Source organism: Melanotaenia boesemani, chromosome 9 (genome assembly GCF_017639745.1).
Source record: "Melanotaenia boesemani isolate fMelBoe1 chromosome 9, fMelBoe1.pri, whole genome shotgun sequence".
Lineage (NCBI taxonomy): Eukaryota > Metazoa > Chordata > Actinopteri > Atheriniformes > Melanotaeniidae > Melanotaenia > Melanotaenia boesemani.
In genome coordinates this window covers 30,154,051-30,169,846 of record NC_055690.1, presented here as the reverse complement: position 1 = coordinate 30,169,846, position 15,796 = coordinate 30,154,051, and the positions used below count along the sequence as shown (strand labels likewise).

At 39.4% G+C, this 15,796-nt stretch overlaps 1 protein-coding gene across 2 annotated transcripts; it reads right to left on the bottom strand.

Annotated features, from left to right (window-relative positions):
* Positions 1 to 419: 419 nt before the first annotated feature.
* poldip2 (polymerase (DNA-directed), delta interacting protein 2) lies at positions 420 to 15,793 on the bottom strand. 2 transcript variants are annotated; one of them, XM_041994462.1, is made up of 11 exons: positions 15,570 to 15,793; positions 7,862 to 7,943; positions 7,549 to 7,646; positions 7,358 to 7,457; positions 6,441 to 6,516; positions 6,226 to 6,333; positions 5,388 to 5,524; positions 5,197 to 5,223; positions 4,989 to 5,114; positions 1,882 to 1,961; positions 420 to 1,727 (listed from the first exon to the last, which is right to left on the bottom strand). In XM_041994462.1, exons 1-11 carry the CDS (start codon positions 15,752 to 15,754, stop codon positions 1,613 to 1,615), a joined length of 1,134 nt encoding a protein of 377 aa, XP_041850396.1. In that variant the 5' UTR covers positions 15,755 to 15,793; the 3' UTR covers positions 420 to 1,612. The 2 variants fall into 2 exon arrangements, with proteins under 2 accessions (XP_041850396.1, XP_041850397.1); XM_041994463.1 differs by having other exon boundaries at positions 7,862 to 7,937.
* Between the last annotated feature and the right edge of the window lie 3 nt (positions 15,794 to 15,796).

Below are 15,796 nucleotides of genomic sequence, written 5' to 3'. Positions count from 1 at the left end.
CAAGTTTCTTTTTTTTTCTCAAAAGTTAATGTAGAGCTCTAAAGTTTTATTTAACTGGGCTGAGACAAAAATGGCTCTTCAGACTGTAAAGGTTGCAGACCCCTGTGCAAGACCAATATCATAACTCACTGGTTGCAACAAACCCGAGTTCTTGTCGGAGACAACAGGAGATTCTCATCATGGATGTAGCTGACAAATCTGCAGAAACTCTGATGCTGTCATGTCAATATAGAGTAAACCTCTCAGGAAGGTTTCCAACATCTCACTGAATCGATGACGCCAAGAATGAAGGAAGTTCTAAGAGAAAATGGGGTCCCACCTGGTACTAACAAGGTAGACCTGATAAAGTTTGACCCATTTCTCTCCACATGCAGGACACGCCTGTAACACCAACATCTACATGCAAAAAATACAAGACATTTTTCAAAAGGAATATTTATTGAGCTTTTAATTACATCACTATTTACAGTATTTTAATCATCACTGTTGCTTCAAATCATTTCTGAAAGCAGCGTTTTGTTTCTTTCCTCACTTTCAGGGGGAACGTCAGCTAAAGACGTGGAAGAAATGTCCAACGTGTGGAGATGAAGACTTCACTGTGGCTCTTAAAGGAAGAGACACATTTCTCCAACTCTGGCTGAAAACTGTTTGCTTTGATTACATGTTGTGCTGCTTCTGGATTTCAGGCCTCACCTTCAGCTCAAGTTACAGGCAACATGTTTTCAGCCTCGCAGCTTCTTTTTATGCAGTTTGATCTTAACACTGAATCACGGTGAATTCTTGTAAACATGGATCAATATGAACTAATGCAAAAAGGAAATGCCTCAAACATTCAGGCTGCAGCTGTGATGAGAAATTTCAGGGTTCAATTCGTCTGCATCTTGAGTCAGTTCCTCCTTTTTTCATGAATGTGTCAAACTGACAGCTGGATTGTACAGAATTTTTTATTATATATATATTTTTTTTATATTAAAGACTTAATTTGCTGTCAATTGGTGAGAGGTTGTAGTGTGTACAGCCCAGAATTGAAAATATCCTCCCTCTCAGACGTCAGAAGGTCATAACGTAGTTGGATTTTGAACAGGATAAGAGGAGAAAAGTGTTTTTTACATCAGCATGTGGGGATGTTTTTTTTGTTTTGCAGAAGCAGGTTAAGTGATGGCTCACTGACCTAAAGTCCAACAAAGACCTTGATACGAAGCTCAGCTGGAGAGCTGCTGCCTCTCCCTGATCTGAGCTCAGCAGGAAATACTTGCTCTTTAATATTTCAGTTCCTGCATGTCAGAAGCAGCTCAGCCTGGAAACATTAATTCTACCTTCCACTTCACTGGATGCATCTCTTAAAACATAAAATGGTGTGAGGATGCACAGAACAGCAGCGTGTTTTCTATTCTACATTAAAATCCATGACAGACTGCTGTTGGATGCACTGAAGAGAAAAAGGATCTAGACGGCCCGGCGCTTAGATTATCTAGATACTGAATTTTTCCCCTTTATTCAACCTGACTGATGATGAATGCTGAAGCAGGATTTACAGGGAAATGCAAGTCTAGATAACCCAGGCAGTACAAGACTGGCTGACAGTCCAAGACTTGAAGGTGGGGAGTGACAGTTAGAAGGTGTAACCAGCAGGGGGCGCTTTGTCATCTTTGTTGCTCTCCAGGGAGAAAGGAGGAATACGAACGTCAAAGTGGGAGCCATCAGTTCTTTCAATACGAAACGTCCCCCTAAACAAAAATAACAAATAACAGCAAAGTTTTGTTTTTTTGTTTTTTTAAACAGACAGCTGCAAAAAGGATAGTAACAGCTGGAAGATTAATGTTAAAGAGACAGGACCTGAAATAAACTTTATTATGTGGATTAGTGTGAAAGAAAACCCACCACATGTGACCGCTGGGGGCTTGTAGAGACACATGGCTACTGTACTGGAAGGCTGGCTGCTCTTTAGATAACACCGGTTCCTGAGAAGACACAGAAATAATTCACTGGTTAAATATAAAGACAGTGAGGATGAAGACTCAGTTACAGGCCTGTTTTTTTTTTTTTTTAACCTGAATCTGGTGATGAGTCAAATCAAATTTTATTTATAAAGCATTTTTCATACATAAAAAGCACAAAAAAATGCTTCACATAATAAAAACACCTATATTCACAAAATTAGAATAATAAAACATAAACATCTGGTTTGGCGCTGCTGAACCTGATGAGGAAACAATTTCTTTGAGATCCGTTCACACCAGGAGCCACCCAAACATTACCACTGGAACCGCCCGGATCAGGGTGCACCGAGCCCTGCCACTCAGCCACCCAGACCAGGGCGGTGACCAGGGCAACAACCCTGCAGACTGAGCAGCCATAGCTTTCCATGTGGAAGACCCCATGAGAAGAACACTGGAGTTATAACGAAGAAACCGGGAGAATAAATAAAACTACAAGACAATGAGATTATGCCTGATTATTAGTCCTGATAATAAATTCATTTTTGTCATTAAAATTCTACACACAATGCCCCATAATGACAATGTGAAAAAGTTTTGTTTTATTTTTTGAGATTTTTGCAAATTTATTAAAAATAAAACACTTAGAAATTGCATGTACATAAGTTCTCACAGCCTTTACTCAATACTTTGTTAATGTACCTTTGGCAGCAGTTACAGCCTCAAGTCTTTTTGAATATGAAGCCACCTATCTTTGGGCAGTTTCACCCATTCCCTCTTTGCAGCACCTCTCAAGCTCCATCAAGTTGGATGGGAAGTGTCGGTGCACAGACATTTTAGGATCTCTTCAGAGACGTTCAATCAGATTCAGATCTGGGCTCTGGCTGGGCCACTCAAGGGCGTTCAGAGTTGTCCTGAAGCCACTTTGATATCTTGGCTGTGTGCTTCAGGTCTTTGTTCTGCTGAAAGATGAACCATTGCCCCCGTCTGAGATTAAGAGCGCTATGGAGCAGATTTTCATCTAGGATGTCTCTGTACATTGCTGTATTCATCTTTCCCTCTATCCTGACTAGTCTCCCAGTTTCTGCCACTGAAAAACATCCCCGCAGCATGATGCTGCCACCACCGTGCTTTACTGTAGAGATGGTATTGGCCTGGTGATGAGCGGTGCCTGGTTTCCTCCAAACATGACGCCTGGCATTCACGCTAAGGAGTTCAATCTTTGTCTCAACAGACCAGAGAATTTAGTTTCTCATGGTCTGAGAGTCTTTCAGGTGTATTTTGGCAAACTCCAGGTGGGCTGCAAAGTGCTTTTTACTAAGGAATGGCATCCGCCTGGCCTGACTGGTGGATTGCTGCAGAGATGGTTGTCCTTCTGGAAGGTTCTCCTCTCTCCACAGAAAAATGCTGTAGCTCTGACAGAGTGACCATCGGGTTCTTGGTCACCTCCCTGACTAGGGCCCTTCTCCCCCGATCGCTCAGTTAAGGCAGCCAGCCCGCTCTAGTCCTGGTGGTTCTGAACTTCTTCAGTCTACGGATGAAGGAGGCCACTGTGCTCATTGAGACCTTCAAGGCTGCGGATATTTTTCTGTACCTTTTCCCAGATTTGTGCCTCCAGACAATCCTGTTGCAGAGGTCTAAAGACAGTTCCTTTGACTCCAAGCTTGGTTTGTGCTCTACTATACACTGTCAAGTGTGGGACCTTTTAAGTAGACAGGTGTGTGTCTCCCCAAATCATGTCCAATCAACTGAATTCACCACAGGTTAACTTCAATTAAGCTGTAGGAATATCTCAAGGATGATCAGTTGAAACTGGATGCACCTGAGCTCACCTTTTGTACATGTGATTTCTTAGTGTTTTATTTTTAATGAATTTGAAAAACTAAAACAAAAACCTTTCTCACATTGTGTACAGAATTTTGAGGACAAAAATGTATTTATTTTGGAATAAGGCTGTAACATAACAAAATGTGGAAAAAGTGAAGCGCTATGAATGCATTCCGGATGCACTGTTAATGCCTGAAAAACTTCCTATAACTTTCCTAAAAGGTAAGCTATCAATCACAATTTACCCCACAGAGTTACACACAGTTTTAAGGGTCATTCAGTTATATTGGAGATGTGATGTTTAAACCAAACCAGACCTTTCCTGGTGGTGTTGCATCATATTTTGCTTTCATTGTGAAAAAGTCGAAGGAGATATGATGCTTATCTTTAATGCTGATTTCTAGCATGACATCACAAAACCCTCAACGAGCCTGTTCACATGAACAAAAATCTGATCATTACCCGATATCTGGAGTAATCAGATCATGTAAACAAATTAATCTGATCATCCATCAGACAACTGCTATTATCTGTGGAGAATCACATCAACACACCTAGATTTCTTCCCATATCTTAATGCATGTAGCCCTGTACGTCTGACCTAAATATTTATTTTTTTTACATTCGCGCATGTGTAAAAAAACTGTTGCATCCGTCTTTTCAAGATCTTTAGGTAAACAAACTTACGTGTTGTCACAGCCTGAGCAGAACAACAGAAAAACATGATGCCGTGCAACAGCAGGAAGTCAAAGTAGAAACAAAGTAAAGTGTTGTACAACACTTTTCAGGCTTATCAGTATTAGCAAGTACTACTAACACCATGGGTGCTGCATTTCAGAAGTGCATGTAATCCGATCAGATTATTACAATCATCTGATTTTGAGTCATGTTTTTTTCTTTGTTTTGTTTTTTTTTTACATTAAAGTCTTTGTAATGGAAGACAAAAATGGATAGTGTTACGTCAGAACGTAAATAGATGACAAGAGAAATGTAATGCATAAAGCAGCAGGAAGTCAAAGAGGAAAATTAAGAGACATTTTTTGCTATGATGAAAATTAGTTCCTGCATTAGCAGCTAACGCTAAGGCCGTATCACATTTCAGACATGGATGCTAAGTCATCAGATCTGATTATCATAATTATTGGATTATTGCCAGTTATCAGATTTTGATGGTCATGTAAACAGGCTCCATTTGTAAAAACCATTATGATGATGTTTGCTGACCCTGCCCACGACGCCTCGTCCCCGGACTGTCTCCAGGGTTCCCGACAGGCTGAAGATCCTCCAGTGCCTTTCCCTCAGCTGAACCACCTCATTACCCAGATTCTCCAGACGGATACAGTAGCGCCACTACGGGAACACAACACACACATACTTCAGCGCTGCTTACTTTTAGTCGTGGGAATATTTACTTCCATTGTCAGCTACTTACCCAGTAAACATGGGAATTCTGGGCCTCCTGAGAACAAGAAGGAACTGTAATTAAGTTTTATACAGATTTAAAAAAATACAGAAGAAATCATCCAGATTTGATCCAGAAAAAAGCTAAAGGCTTAAGACAGATTAAGGTGCCATCAGGTAGACCCAGATATCATTAATGTGGATTAATGTAGATTCCTGTACCCTCATTCCCATGTAGAACGGGATGACGGTGACCCGGATGTTCTCCGTTGTCTCCCTGTGGACGTCCGACAGCTCCAGCCAGGGGTGGTTCTTCTCCTGCCAAGCCTTCAGTGTGTCTCTGGCGGTGAATGGAGGCACTATGGTTCCCAGAGAGGAAGAAAAAACACAAACACGTTTAGTGAAAACAGTTTTTTTTTTCTCCTGCACACCATTAACACACACATATATATATATATATATATATATATATATATGTGTGTGTGTGTGTGTCTGTGTTGGTGATAGAAATGGTTTTGGGGAGCTGGTAGCTGAGATTCTGGACTTTCTGTGGATACCACACATGTTTAGTTTAGTCCTTTAGAGACACAAATATTACGAGACTTTTCAAAAAGGCAACTTAATATATTTATTTTTAATGAAGAGCCACCGTAGGATATTTGTTATTTTTGAAGAACCACACTTTTATTTCAATTTTTAGGTTTTAAAATAAAGAAAAACCTTCATAAAAAGAGGATAAACAGACAGAAAAAAAACGTCCCTGGTTTCCAACCTAATGACAAGATGGATTTAAAAAAATATTTTAGCCTTGTATTTAGAGGCATTGTGGAAGGTCCAGAGAGACACTTGCAGCTCCAGAGTCGCAGGTTGGAGACCTCTGACGTCGTGTTAGTAAACCAAAATTTACTGCGTTTTCTTTATAAAGCTGTAGGCCTTCTTGTAAAGGAAAGAGACATTTTGCGTAACAATGTGAATCATCGCAGCATGTCATGCGATTAATCGGTTTAGCAGAACTAAATGGTGCTGACAGCTAAAGTAGTGTTGGAAGAAGAGTATTTACATTTTGACGGGTTGTACATGAGGAAGCGCTCAAACAGTTCGTGCTGGATCGGGACTTGCTCCGTTGAGTTATAGGGCAGGATGTCTTCATGGCTCACATAGTCCAGACCTGAAGGGAAAAACAAGACATGTCAACAAACACACCTCATGCCGACCACAACCCAAAAATCGGTCTGTAATCCATCTGTGAAAATAGTTTTATTTACTGGTGTGTACCTGGGATGGCGTACAGGGCTCTGCTATCATCGTGGTTGGCCAGGAACGTCACCGCCTCCGTCTGAGACCTCTGAGACTGTTGAACAAGACAAGAGGCTTTGATGGGGATTTTTACTATTAACCCTTAAAAGTCAAAGCCATTTTTTTTGCTATTTTTGGTCTGTCTGATTTGTTTTTATGTACAACTGCATGTAGAATCCCAACCCTTTTTTATCCCAGTCAACATCTAGACATTTTTCAGGACACCACCAGCTGTCAGAAAAAATACTGGCACTGAAAAAAACACGACAGAAAATATTTACACTTTTTTTTTTTTTTTGCAGTGTACAGTTATTTTTGGTACTATTTACCTGCTGTTCTCACAAAACGAACTCAGTTGGAGTCAAAAATCTCCTTGGCTTTATTCCAGCCATACAGAACCATTATTTTTCTTCTTTTCAGACAGACAGAACTTTCTGCTCACTTGTTGATCTTTGGATTCCTGATTGGCCATTACCATCAATTTAAGCTCTCTGGTGGAAACTTTGACAGGAAGTGGCTTCATCATATTTTCCAGTTCCAAATGGAGGTCTGTTTGCAACATAGCAATCTTCTTTATTATGAAAATGTGCTAAATAATGGTGTCATCATTGATGACTCATTGTGGATTGACCATAAAGTCTCTGAATAAAAACTACATTTTGCGGCTGGATTGTAAGACTCCTGGATGGAATCTAAATGCATGGAAAACTTCCCCTGATGACCTAAAGGGTAAACTATCCATCAGAATTTACCCCCCAGAGTTACACACTACCATTCCTTAGAAAGTGTTGATTTGCGCAATAGTGCTCAGGGATGCTAGCAGTTTTAAGTGTTGAAAACATGCAGTACAATAATTTTCCTGGAGACGTTTTATCCTTTTGTAGACAAAGACTCACTATGTGAGGACAATCTCTGGTGTCGATGAGAACCTGGTAGTAGGTGTGGGTCTTTCCCTTCACTTCCTTGGAGCCATGGGCTCCAGGGGCCTCTGGTTTGCTGAGAAAAGAGATACCACAAATCACAAAAAGCCCCAAAAACCAGGTAGTGGACAGCGTTTATGCTCTATCTGCTACAACCAAAGGTTTACCTGTCAGTCATGGGAGGGGTGACGTCTCGGTCATAGAGGCGGGCGTGCCAAGGAAACAACACAATGCCTCTGTAGCCAAACACACTGTGGAGAAACAACTGAGGGGAAGACAACAACAGGGAGAAAATGGATAAATCACTCAGAGATTAGATCTGAAGGAGGTTTAATACAGCATTAATAAGATGGGATTAAAGTTACTTGACAAGATCATACAAGTCTGCTTTTATTTCAACTCACAGACTTAATACAACATATTAGAGAAATACAAAACATGTACTCAATGAGGAGGTTGAGCTGGATCACATTATCTTACCTGTCCCGTTTCATATTTGCCGTGCTGCTTCACAGCCTCAAATACTCCAACAGTCTCCAAAATCTTCCCTTCAGGCCTGTTCCTGCCAAACACAGGCAACACCGTTATACCGTGCACTACATGTGCATAACAACACACTGTTAAAACCAGAGCTTCCATCCCTGAGGAGCTGCAGCTGTGGGAAGTTTCAGGATTTTGCTCCCATTTAGATTAGTAAATGGGGACATTCGTTTCAAACAACATATGTCGCCATCCTCATACTTCCATGCGTCTTTTGCGTTGCAATGGTTAAGTCAATTCCTCCTTTAGCGGGGAGTGCTGAGTTCAGAGTTCACTCCCGTGAGCTGACGTCAGTTTCAGACACCGTTTAGCAGCAGTAATGCATCGCTTTAAAGTTATTTCCAACCGCCCAGCACACCCTAAACACTTGCATAGACTTTCTACAAAAGCTTACACAATTCCTAGATGTCCTCGTCTTCATTCATCTTCTGCTTCTTTGTTCTCTTCATGATCCTCTTCTTCTCTGGTTTGTTTCTTTCACTGGTCGCATGTCAGCTATTCTGCTGATCATTGCCCCCATGATTTCCGGTGGTATTGCTCCGTCTTCTGCGTCGAGCATAAATGGGCCGTGAAGGAGATGATTTAAAATGATCCATAACAGAGGAACAATCTGCCGTAATCTCAACCACAACTTCAACACCTCCACTTGTCAGAGGTCAGCAAACCAAAATATCATCTAGTTATATCTCCGTGTCCACGCCTTCAATCTCACAACAGAATGTACTTAACCACTGACAACAGCTGGTCTCCTCAGAGAAATAACAGCCATACTTGTGTGCAGCCTGCAAAGCTAATCTTCACAACAGAGATGAAGAATGGGGATTAATGAGGTGGATATATGAAGAGGGGGGATTTAATATTACACAGTAAGTTGAATTGAGGTTATTTTTATGAGTGTATTGCACAAGAATAATCACAAAGTAACCTGGTTTTACGATTAAAATTGTGCTTACAAAACAAAGTGTTTAGATTCTGGATACATACCTCAAGTAAAGGTCAGGAAAATTCGTATAGCAAATCCCACAAAAACAGGAAGTCAGATTTTAGCAGCAGATTATGTAAAAATCCTGCTCAGAAAAACTATTAAATACGGCTGTAGAATATGTTATAAAGAGGATAACAAAAGATTATTTTCATGATCAATTAATGACTTCGATTTATAACAATAAAGACTTACCAGTCCAGTGACTGGTGTTAAATTATCGACCAGTACTCATCTTTTTATGCTTACAGGGCATTTTATTTCCAGAAAGTTAGAAAGAGGATTGTTATATTTCTGAAGGCTGTAAATGTGACGCCGCCACCTCAGGAGGTTTCATTTAAAGGTTTATTAACATTCAGCCTTTTGTGTTAAGTGCATTTACTTCTTATGAAAGGTGAATTCATTTGCATTCATGTTTACCAGTTATCTTCCTTTTTTGTCGTACAACCCCAAAATTCAAACAAGTTGGGACACTTTAGAATGTGAATAAAAATACAACGCAATGGTTTAATTTTATAAACCCATATTTTATTCCCTAATAGAATATAAATATAACAGATGTTGAAACAGACATTTTTTCATCTAATGGAAAATATGAGCTCATTTAGAATCTGATGGCAGCATCACAACTGAAAAAAGCTGAAAGAGGGGAAACAAAAGGCTGGAAAAGTAATTGGTACAAATCAAAAACAACTAGAGGATCAGTTGACAACTAATTAGATTAACTGGCAACAGGTCAGTAACAAGACTGGGTATAAAAGGAGCATTTTAGAGAGGCAGAGTCTCTTAGATATAAAAAAAAAATAGACAGAGGTTCACTAATCAAAGTAAAGAAAAGTTCCTCAATGTCAAATTGTGAAGACATTGAATCTTTTGATATACACTGTAGATAGTGGGATCTTCAGAGAATCAGGAGGAATCTCTGTAGGCAATGCCAAATGTCAAAACTGGATGCTTGCCATGTCCATAGATGTGAGCATGGCTGTCTGAAGACTAGTAGATTTTACAGCTGTGTCACTAGCAAACCTCATTAATACTGAACAGTTGTACGAAATAAAGGCAAACGATATCTAACTGAAACAGGCTAATATCAACATTTGTCATTATTCAGCTTCACACGAGTCTGACTGACATGAGACTGATAAATTTAGCTTACTTTTGTTAGCATGTCCAAAAACAACACTATTGGGTAAAAATGGGTATCCTCTTTCTCAGCTCAACAATAAAAAAAAAACACAAGACAGACAGTGTTAGTAGCAGAAAAGCCGATCAGGAGGAGGAAGCTGCCGCGATGTACTGCAGCAGACAGAAACGACCAGAACAGTGATGTTTGTGCAACACTATGTGAAAGTTTTTTATTTTAATGCAGGAAAAGTGTAGGTAGGTAACGAACCTGCTTACCAGTAGATGTATGGGTGTTAAAGCATCCTATCGCCCACGTGTGTGACACTCTCAAATCCATCCATAAACCCAACCAGCTTGCTCCATGTTGTCTCTAGAGACAACCATCATGGCGCTGCCCTACGGGCTTACCCGTCATTAACAAATCAAAACTTCTTCGCTTACGACAATATGTCAGATCATTAGTGGAGGTCATAATACACCAATGATAACAAATACATGCAGATAGGGCTGCACAATTAATCAGTTAAGCAACTTTTTTTCAAAAAAGCTATTAGGGACAAATCTACTGACTTCTTCTGGTGATATTGGAGACTGAGGTGAAAGGGTGTATAGTTTACTCTTCAATGAGGACTCGGTGTGGCGCAGACCCCTCCCCCGTCCAAAAGCACCCAGAAGAGGCTTGTTCCTCATGCAGCTGCATTCAGAGCAGGAGATGATCGCCTCTGTTTCATGACCAGGCTGAAAATTAAACGTACAAAGCTGCTGCTGGCTGATCCGGCACTGGCTTACCGTCAGATATTAATGTTTATTAACGAAGAGTGTGGATGTAAGTATTTAAAAAGTAAAAAGTGTTGTGACATGTTGCAGATTCCTAATTTAAAAAAGACAAAAACAAATTACACTTAATAAAACTTTAAAAAACAAATATTCATTTTATTATTTTTTTGCTGTTCTAAACATTTTTAGGTTGTCTTTTCATCAATTTTTGCCTCACGACATCCCTCTCCACAGTAGCCTCCATTACAACTATATATATATATATATATATACTAGTGATGGGATGATCGGCTCTTTTGGCTCCCGAACGGCTCTTAATTTAGCATCTTTTGCAGCCCCAAAATTTACATTAACTTTTCAAAAATGAATGGTAAATGTATGTTTTGCATTATTTATCATCTATTCTAATTGAATTTTTCACAAAAAATTGTTGCCAAATAGTTTGTTTATAATTGGTGCAAAAAAACATGTTTTTCCAAACACGGTGAATGATCATGATTAATATTCGTGATTACAATATTGATCAAAATAATCACCTTACATGCAGACGTAGACATTGATTTTGGCCAGTAAACAACTAAAAATATTACACAATTTCCCTTTAATAAAATATAACTTCTTATTTTCAGGTAGGGCTGCAACGATTAGTCGATGTTGTCGACAACAGTCGACAATAGAAATAACTGACAACAAATTTAGCCGTCGACTATTGTTGGCAAAAAAAATAAATAAAAAAATAAAATAAAAAAAACTACAGAGTGAGACATCATCTTCTAATCCTATCTCTGCTGAGAGTTGCACAATGCACTTGTGCAAAGAAGGGGAAAAAAATACAGAGTGAGACATCGTCTTCTTTTTTTTTTTTTTTTTCATCTCTGCTGAGAGTTGCTCATGGGCAATAAAGTCCGCCAGGGGAAAATATGGTGGCGGACTAGGGAGCAAAACGGCGGCAGAGAACGTCAAAAGTCTGGGATAACTTCACGTTAAACTTACAAAATAAATTAAACACATGTGAGATCTGTAAAGTGGACCTTGTGTACCAATGAAGTAAGCCTGCAATACTCGAACATTTAAAGAGGAGGCACGTCGGACTACGGCTGGGAAACAGAGATTTTCAAATATATCGATACTTTATCAGACGCAGTATAGAAGGAAGCAATATCGTTTATATCGATATAGCTTGTTTTGAGTTAAAAGCATCTTTTCTTTTGCATTTTGCACAGCTGTATTTTTGTTATGGTCTTTGAAAAGTATTTTAATTTATTTTGTTTTAGGAGCATTTGATTTAATTTAAAGGTACTGTAATTTCAGTCAGCTGTTTTAATGCACATGTGCTGCTGATCCTTAATAAAAGTATATTTGGCACTAAAGGCTTTAAATTAGAACTGTCTTTTTGGTTACTTGACCAAAAAAAAAAAAAAAAAAAAAAAACGTGATTCAGGTAAAAAATATTGAGATATAAGATTTGGTTCATATCGCCCAGCCCTACGTCTGACTTACATAACCACCTCATGCAAGATTTCAAACCTGAAAGTGAAATAAGATCAATTTATAATAATCATGAGATATATAATCCGATTGGTCGACTAGTCGTTTTAATAGTCGCTGACTAATCGACCATCAGAATAGTCATTATTTGCAGCCCTATTTTCAGGTCAATAAATCCTAGTGAATCTTACATGAACTCCAGGACTCTGGTCCCAAATCAACTCCAACCAATACATCAGGTCTTCTCTTCAGCTTCTACCTCAGCAACTACGTGAGAAATGTTAGCTCTCTGTGGCCTGAGATAATCAGCGATCTAAATTTAGCCAAACCACAGCGAACTGTAGTCTCAGCCAGCAGCTACTCTGGTCAACAACTCTTGTTTCCAGTAACCAAACCAGCTATCCACATCACTCTGCTGTAGACATTCCATGAAGAATGAGGCAGCCTGAGCTGTCAAAAACTGGCAAAAATTGACAAAAGATGGAGAGAAAAACTAGGTCTGAATCTCTTTTTCTATTTTAACATTCATCCACATATACATACATACACCCCCCCTCACAGAGACAATATTTCAAGCCCATACAGTTTCTCTTTGTTACTTTCAGCACCTTTTTCTGGTTGATTTGATAAAATCAGAAAAACAGGTTTTTCATTGCACCACAACTAATAAAAACAAAACAACAGTGAACACACGTTGCTATTGATAGCAACAAGTCTGGAAGCTCTGGTCACATGGCCAGCATGGGTGAGGAGAAAAAACAAAAAAAGAAGTGCTTCTTCATGATTTCTGAGGACTTGAGGATGGGAGCTCTCAGTTCACAGTAGTAAACATGATATAAGTAATACAGCTTAAGGTTAGATTTTCATAAAAATGTATATGATCAGTAGTGACAAGCATTCTGATACACATGCATCCTGATGACAGAGCTCTACGGTGCAACCAGCAATTCAAGAAAATCAATACTACACAGCTTTCTGGCAAATGATATTGCCAAAGAGGAGTTTCCTTTCCATAACATTCAAGTTCAAGTAGATAATTCTCATAAAAAAGATCCAGCAAATCTTTAGGAGGCCAATCTGACAGAATCAGCTCAGCCTTATGATCTAGTTCACAGTTTGACATGTTTAGTTTAATTTAGATCAGTGAAGTGCAATATTTTGCTTTTTCAAAGTGAGTTTTGAAATAAAAAACTTATTTTAAAAAAATTAATGTTTTAAAATATTTTTTTCCTACAGAACATTTGTGCTTCAAATAAGGATAAACATTTTCTTCAACCCCATTCTGATTCACAAACATTTCAATAACCATCCATGTCTATGGGTAACGGTCCGTAAGAAATCTTTAGCATGTATTGAAACGAGGTGCTGGGAGCAATGCTCTGAAAAGTGGGGTGCATCTAATTTTTTATTTGCATCCAAATTAAAAAGTTAGGTCCACCAATTAAACCATTGCAAAAATGTCAGTCTGAAACCCTGGATGAGGACGTGGGGGGGCAGCCCGAGGCTCAAACCCACATTTAGACGCCCTCTCTATGCGTCTGTCAGCAGCCTCTGCCTAAAGAGTTTAGCTGACAATAGCCTGACAGAATAGACCATTACACTGTTACAAAAACACATTTTACTGTCCACACCATCTTGACCGTTGCCCTGAATCGGTCTTTCTCCACAGATGTTATCAGAACCATGTCTTTGGTTGTACGGATTATGACTGTGGTGATGATCTTTTTGTTTGTTTTTTTTTTTTGTAGTCAGTTCTAGCAAACATTTCTACAAGTGACATCGGACTGTAGTGTCCTCCTCCTTTCCCAGTTTTTCCTGAGGATGTGGAGGGTGCCGATCTAAGTTTCAGACATCTTTGGTACTTCAAAGCATGTTTGCGTTTAAGGTGGTGCAGCAAACCGCTTAACATCATTCTCAGCAACTAGTAGTTCGGTCCACGTCCGAGTTTTTAAAACCAAAGTATCTCCAGACAACAGATACGTTGTCATTGTTAACCTTGCCTACTACAGCTTCATTTTCTAACTTTCTCTATCCATTTTCACTGCTCAACATCTCCAATAACACAGCTGCTCTGCTGCATGTTTAGTGGTGCAACAGTAAAAAAAAAAAAAAAAAAAGGTCCTTCCTCATTTTCAACGTTCCCAACATTGTTTAGACTGTTTAAACCAGTGTTGCTTTGCAAGACTAATTCATATTGGAAAAAATGTATGAACCAGTATACCATCAGCACTATTTCAAATAATTGTGATTAATGATTTTATCAGTTAAATGTTTTGAAGGATGCAACCAAAAGGAGCTGATGCAAGATTTTTTTCTTTTCTTATTTTTTTAAAGTAGCTTGACTTCTCCTATCCCAACTATGGCTGGAGGGAATAATCCTAAGAGGGGTACAGTGAGTACAATAAGGAAAATGGTATAACAAGTCCTACTGTTGTGCATGTTGGAGTAGGTCTTTTCACTTGTGACCTGCAACTCTGATTTTTTTTTTTATATTTATTCTGACGGGCGTTGATGAGTTCTCTGCATTTATTGCACTGTAAGCAGTTTTCCCTGTAAGCTCCAGAAAAGAAGTCCAGAAGATCACTGAGTAATCAAGTTGGTAAAATGGCTTTGAATGCTGTCTTTACAGTGAGTAATGATGACTCTTGCAGAGTAATGCGTTATTCATAGGATATTGTACATATTAAGCCTGCAAACAGTTATTTCGGGCTCAAATTTCTCCCTGAACCATTTCAGCCCCTGGTTTCGAAATGAAGGGAATGGGAAAGAAAAAAAAACTTTTAGAAGATCCTGGTTCCCATGGTTTTTGTGATGGGAATGCAGCCTTTTGGACAGGTTTACTGCTACGTATTTAAAAAGAAAATAAGTCGTTGTGCATTCCATTCATGGAATAAATGGTCATGTAATTATATTTCACACCTTTAAAATGCAGAATATTGCGCTGTGGGTGCATGCTCGTTATCTAACATGTAATGGTTTGGCTCTGCAGGGTGAACGGAGACAGAACAGACGCTGAAAAGTTGTTGCTTAACCCATGCTGGCTAGCTAGCTTACTGGCTAATGGGATACATAGGTCGACTAGTAGAATCAAATTGTGCTGCAAAATATAACCCAACTAAACAAGTTCATGAAACAGACACCGTCTAGGGGCTACACATTCATGCCACAAAAGTGTCCAGAGCCTTACTTTGTGGTGCCATCTTGATTAACTAGTACTTAGCTAAAGTATTTAGCATGTTAGCTTCGACAGGAGAGGACACTGGCTGCGTCTCTTACCGTGACGACATGAACCTCCTTTGCTGAACGCCGCCGAGCAGTCCACAGGCTCGGCATTGCAGCCTTGGTTTGTACGCCTCAAACCCGCTGTTGGTGTCAGCAACACTCAGTATTCTGTGTGTGTGTTTTCTGTTGTATTTACTGACACTGCTCAACAAGCCTCTGCGTAATGCACAGGCCGCCATCGTTCCTACATGCCCTGCTTGTACGTTCCAACACACGCATGT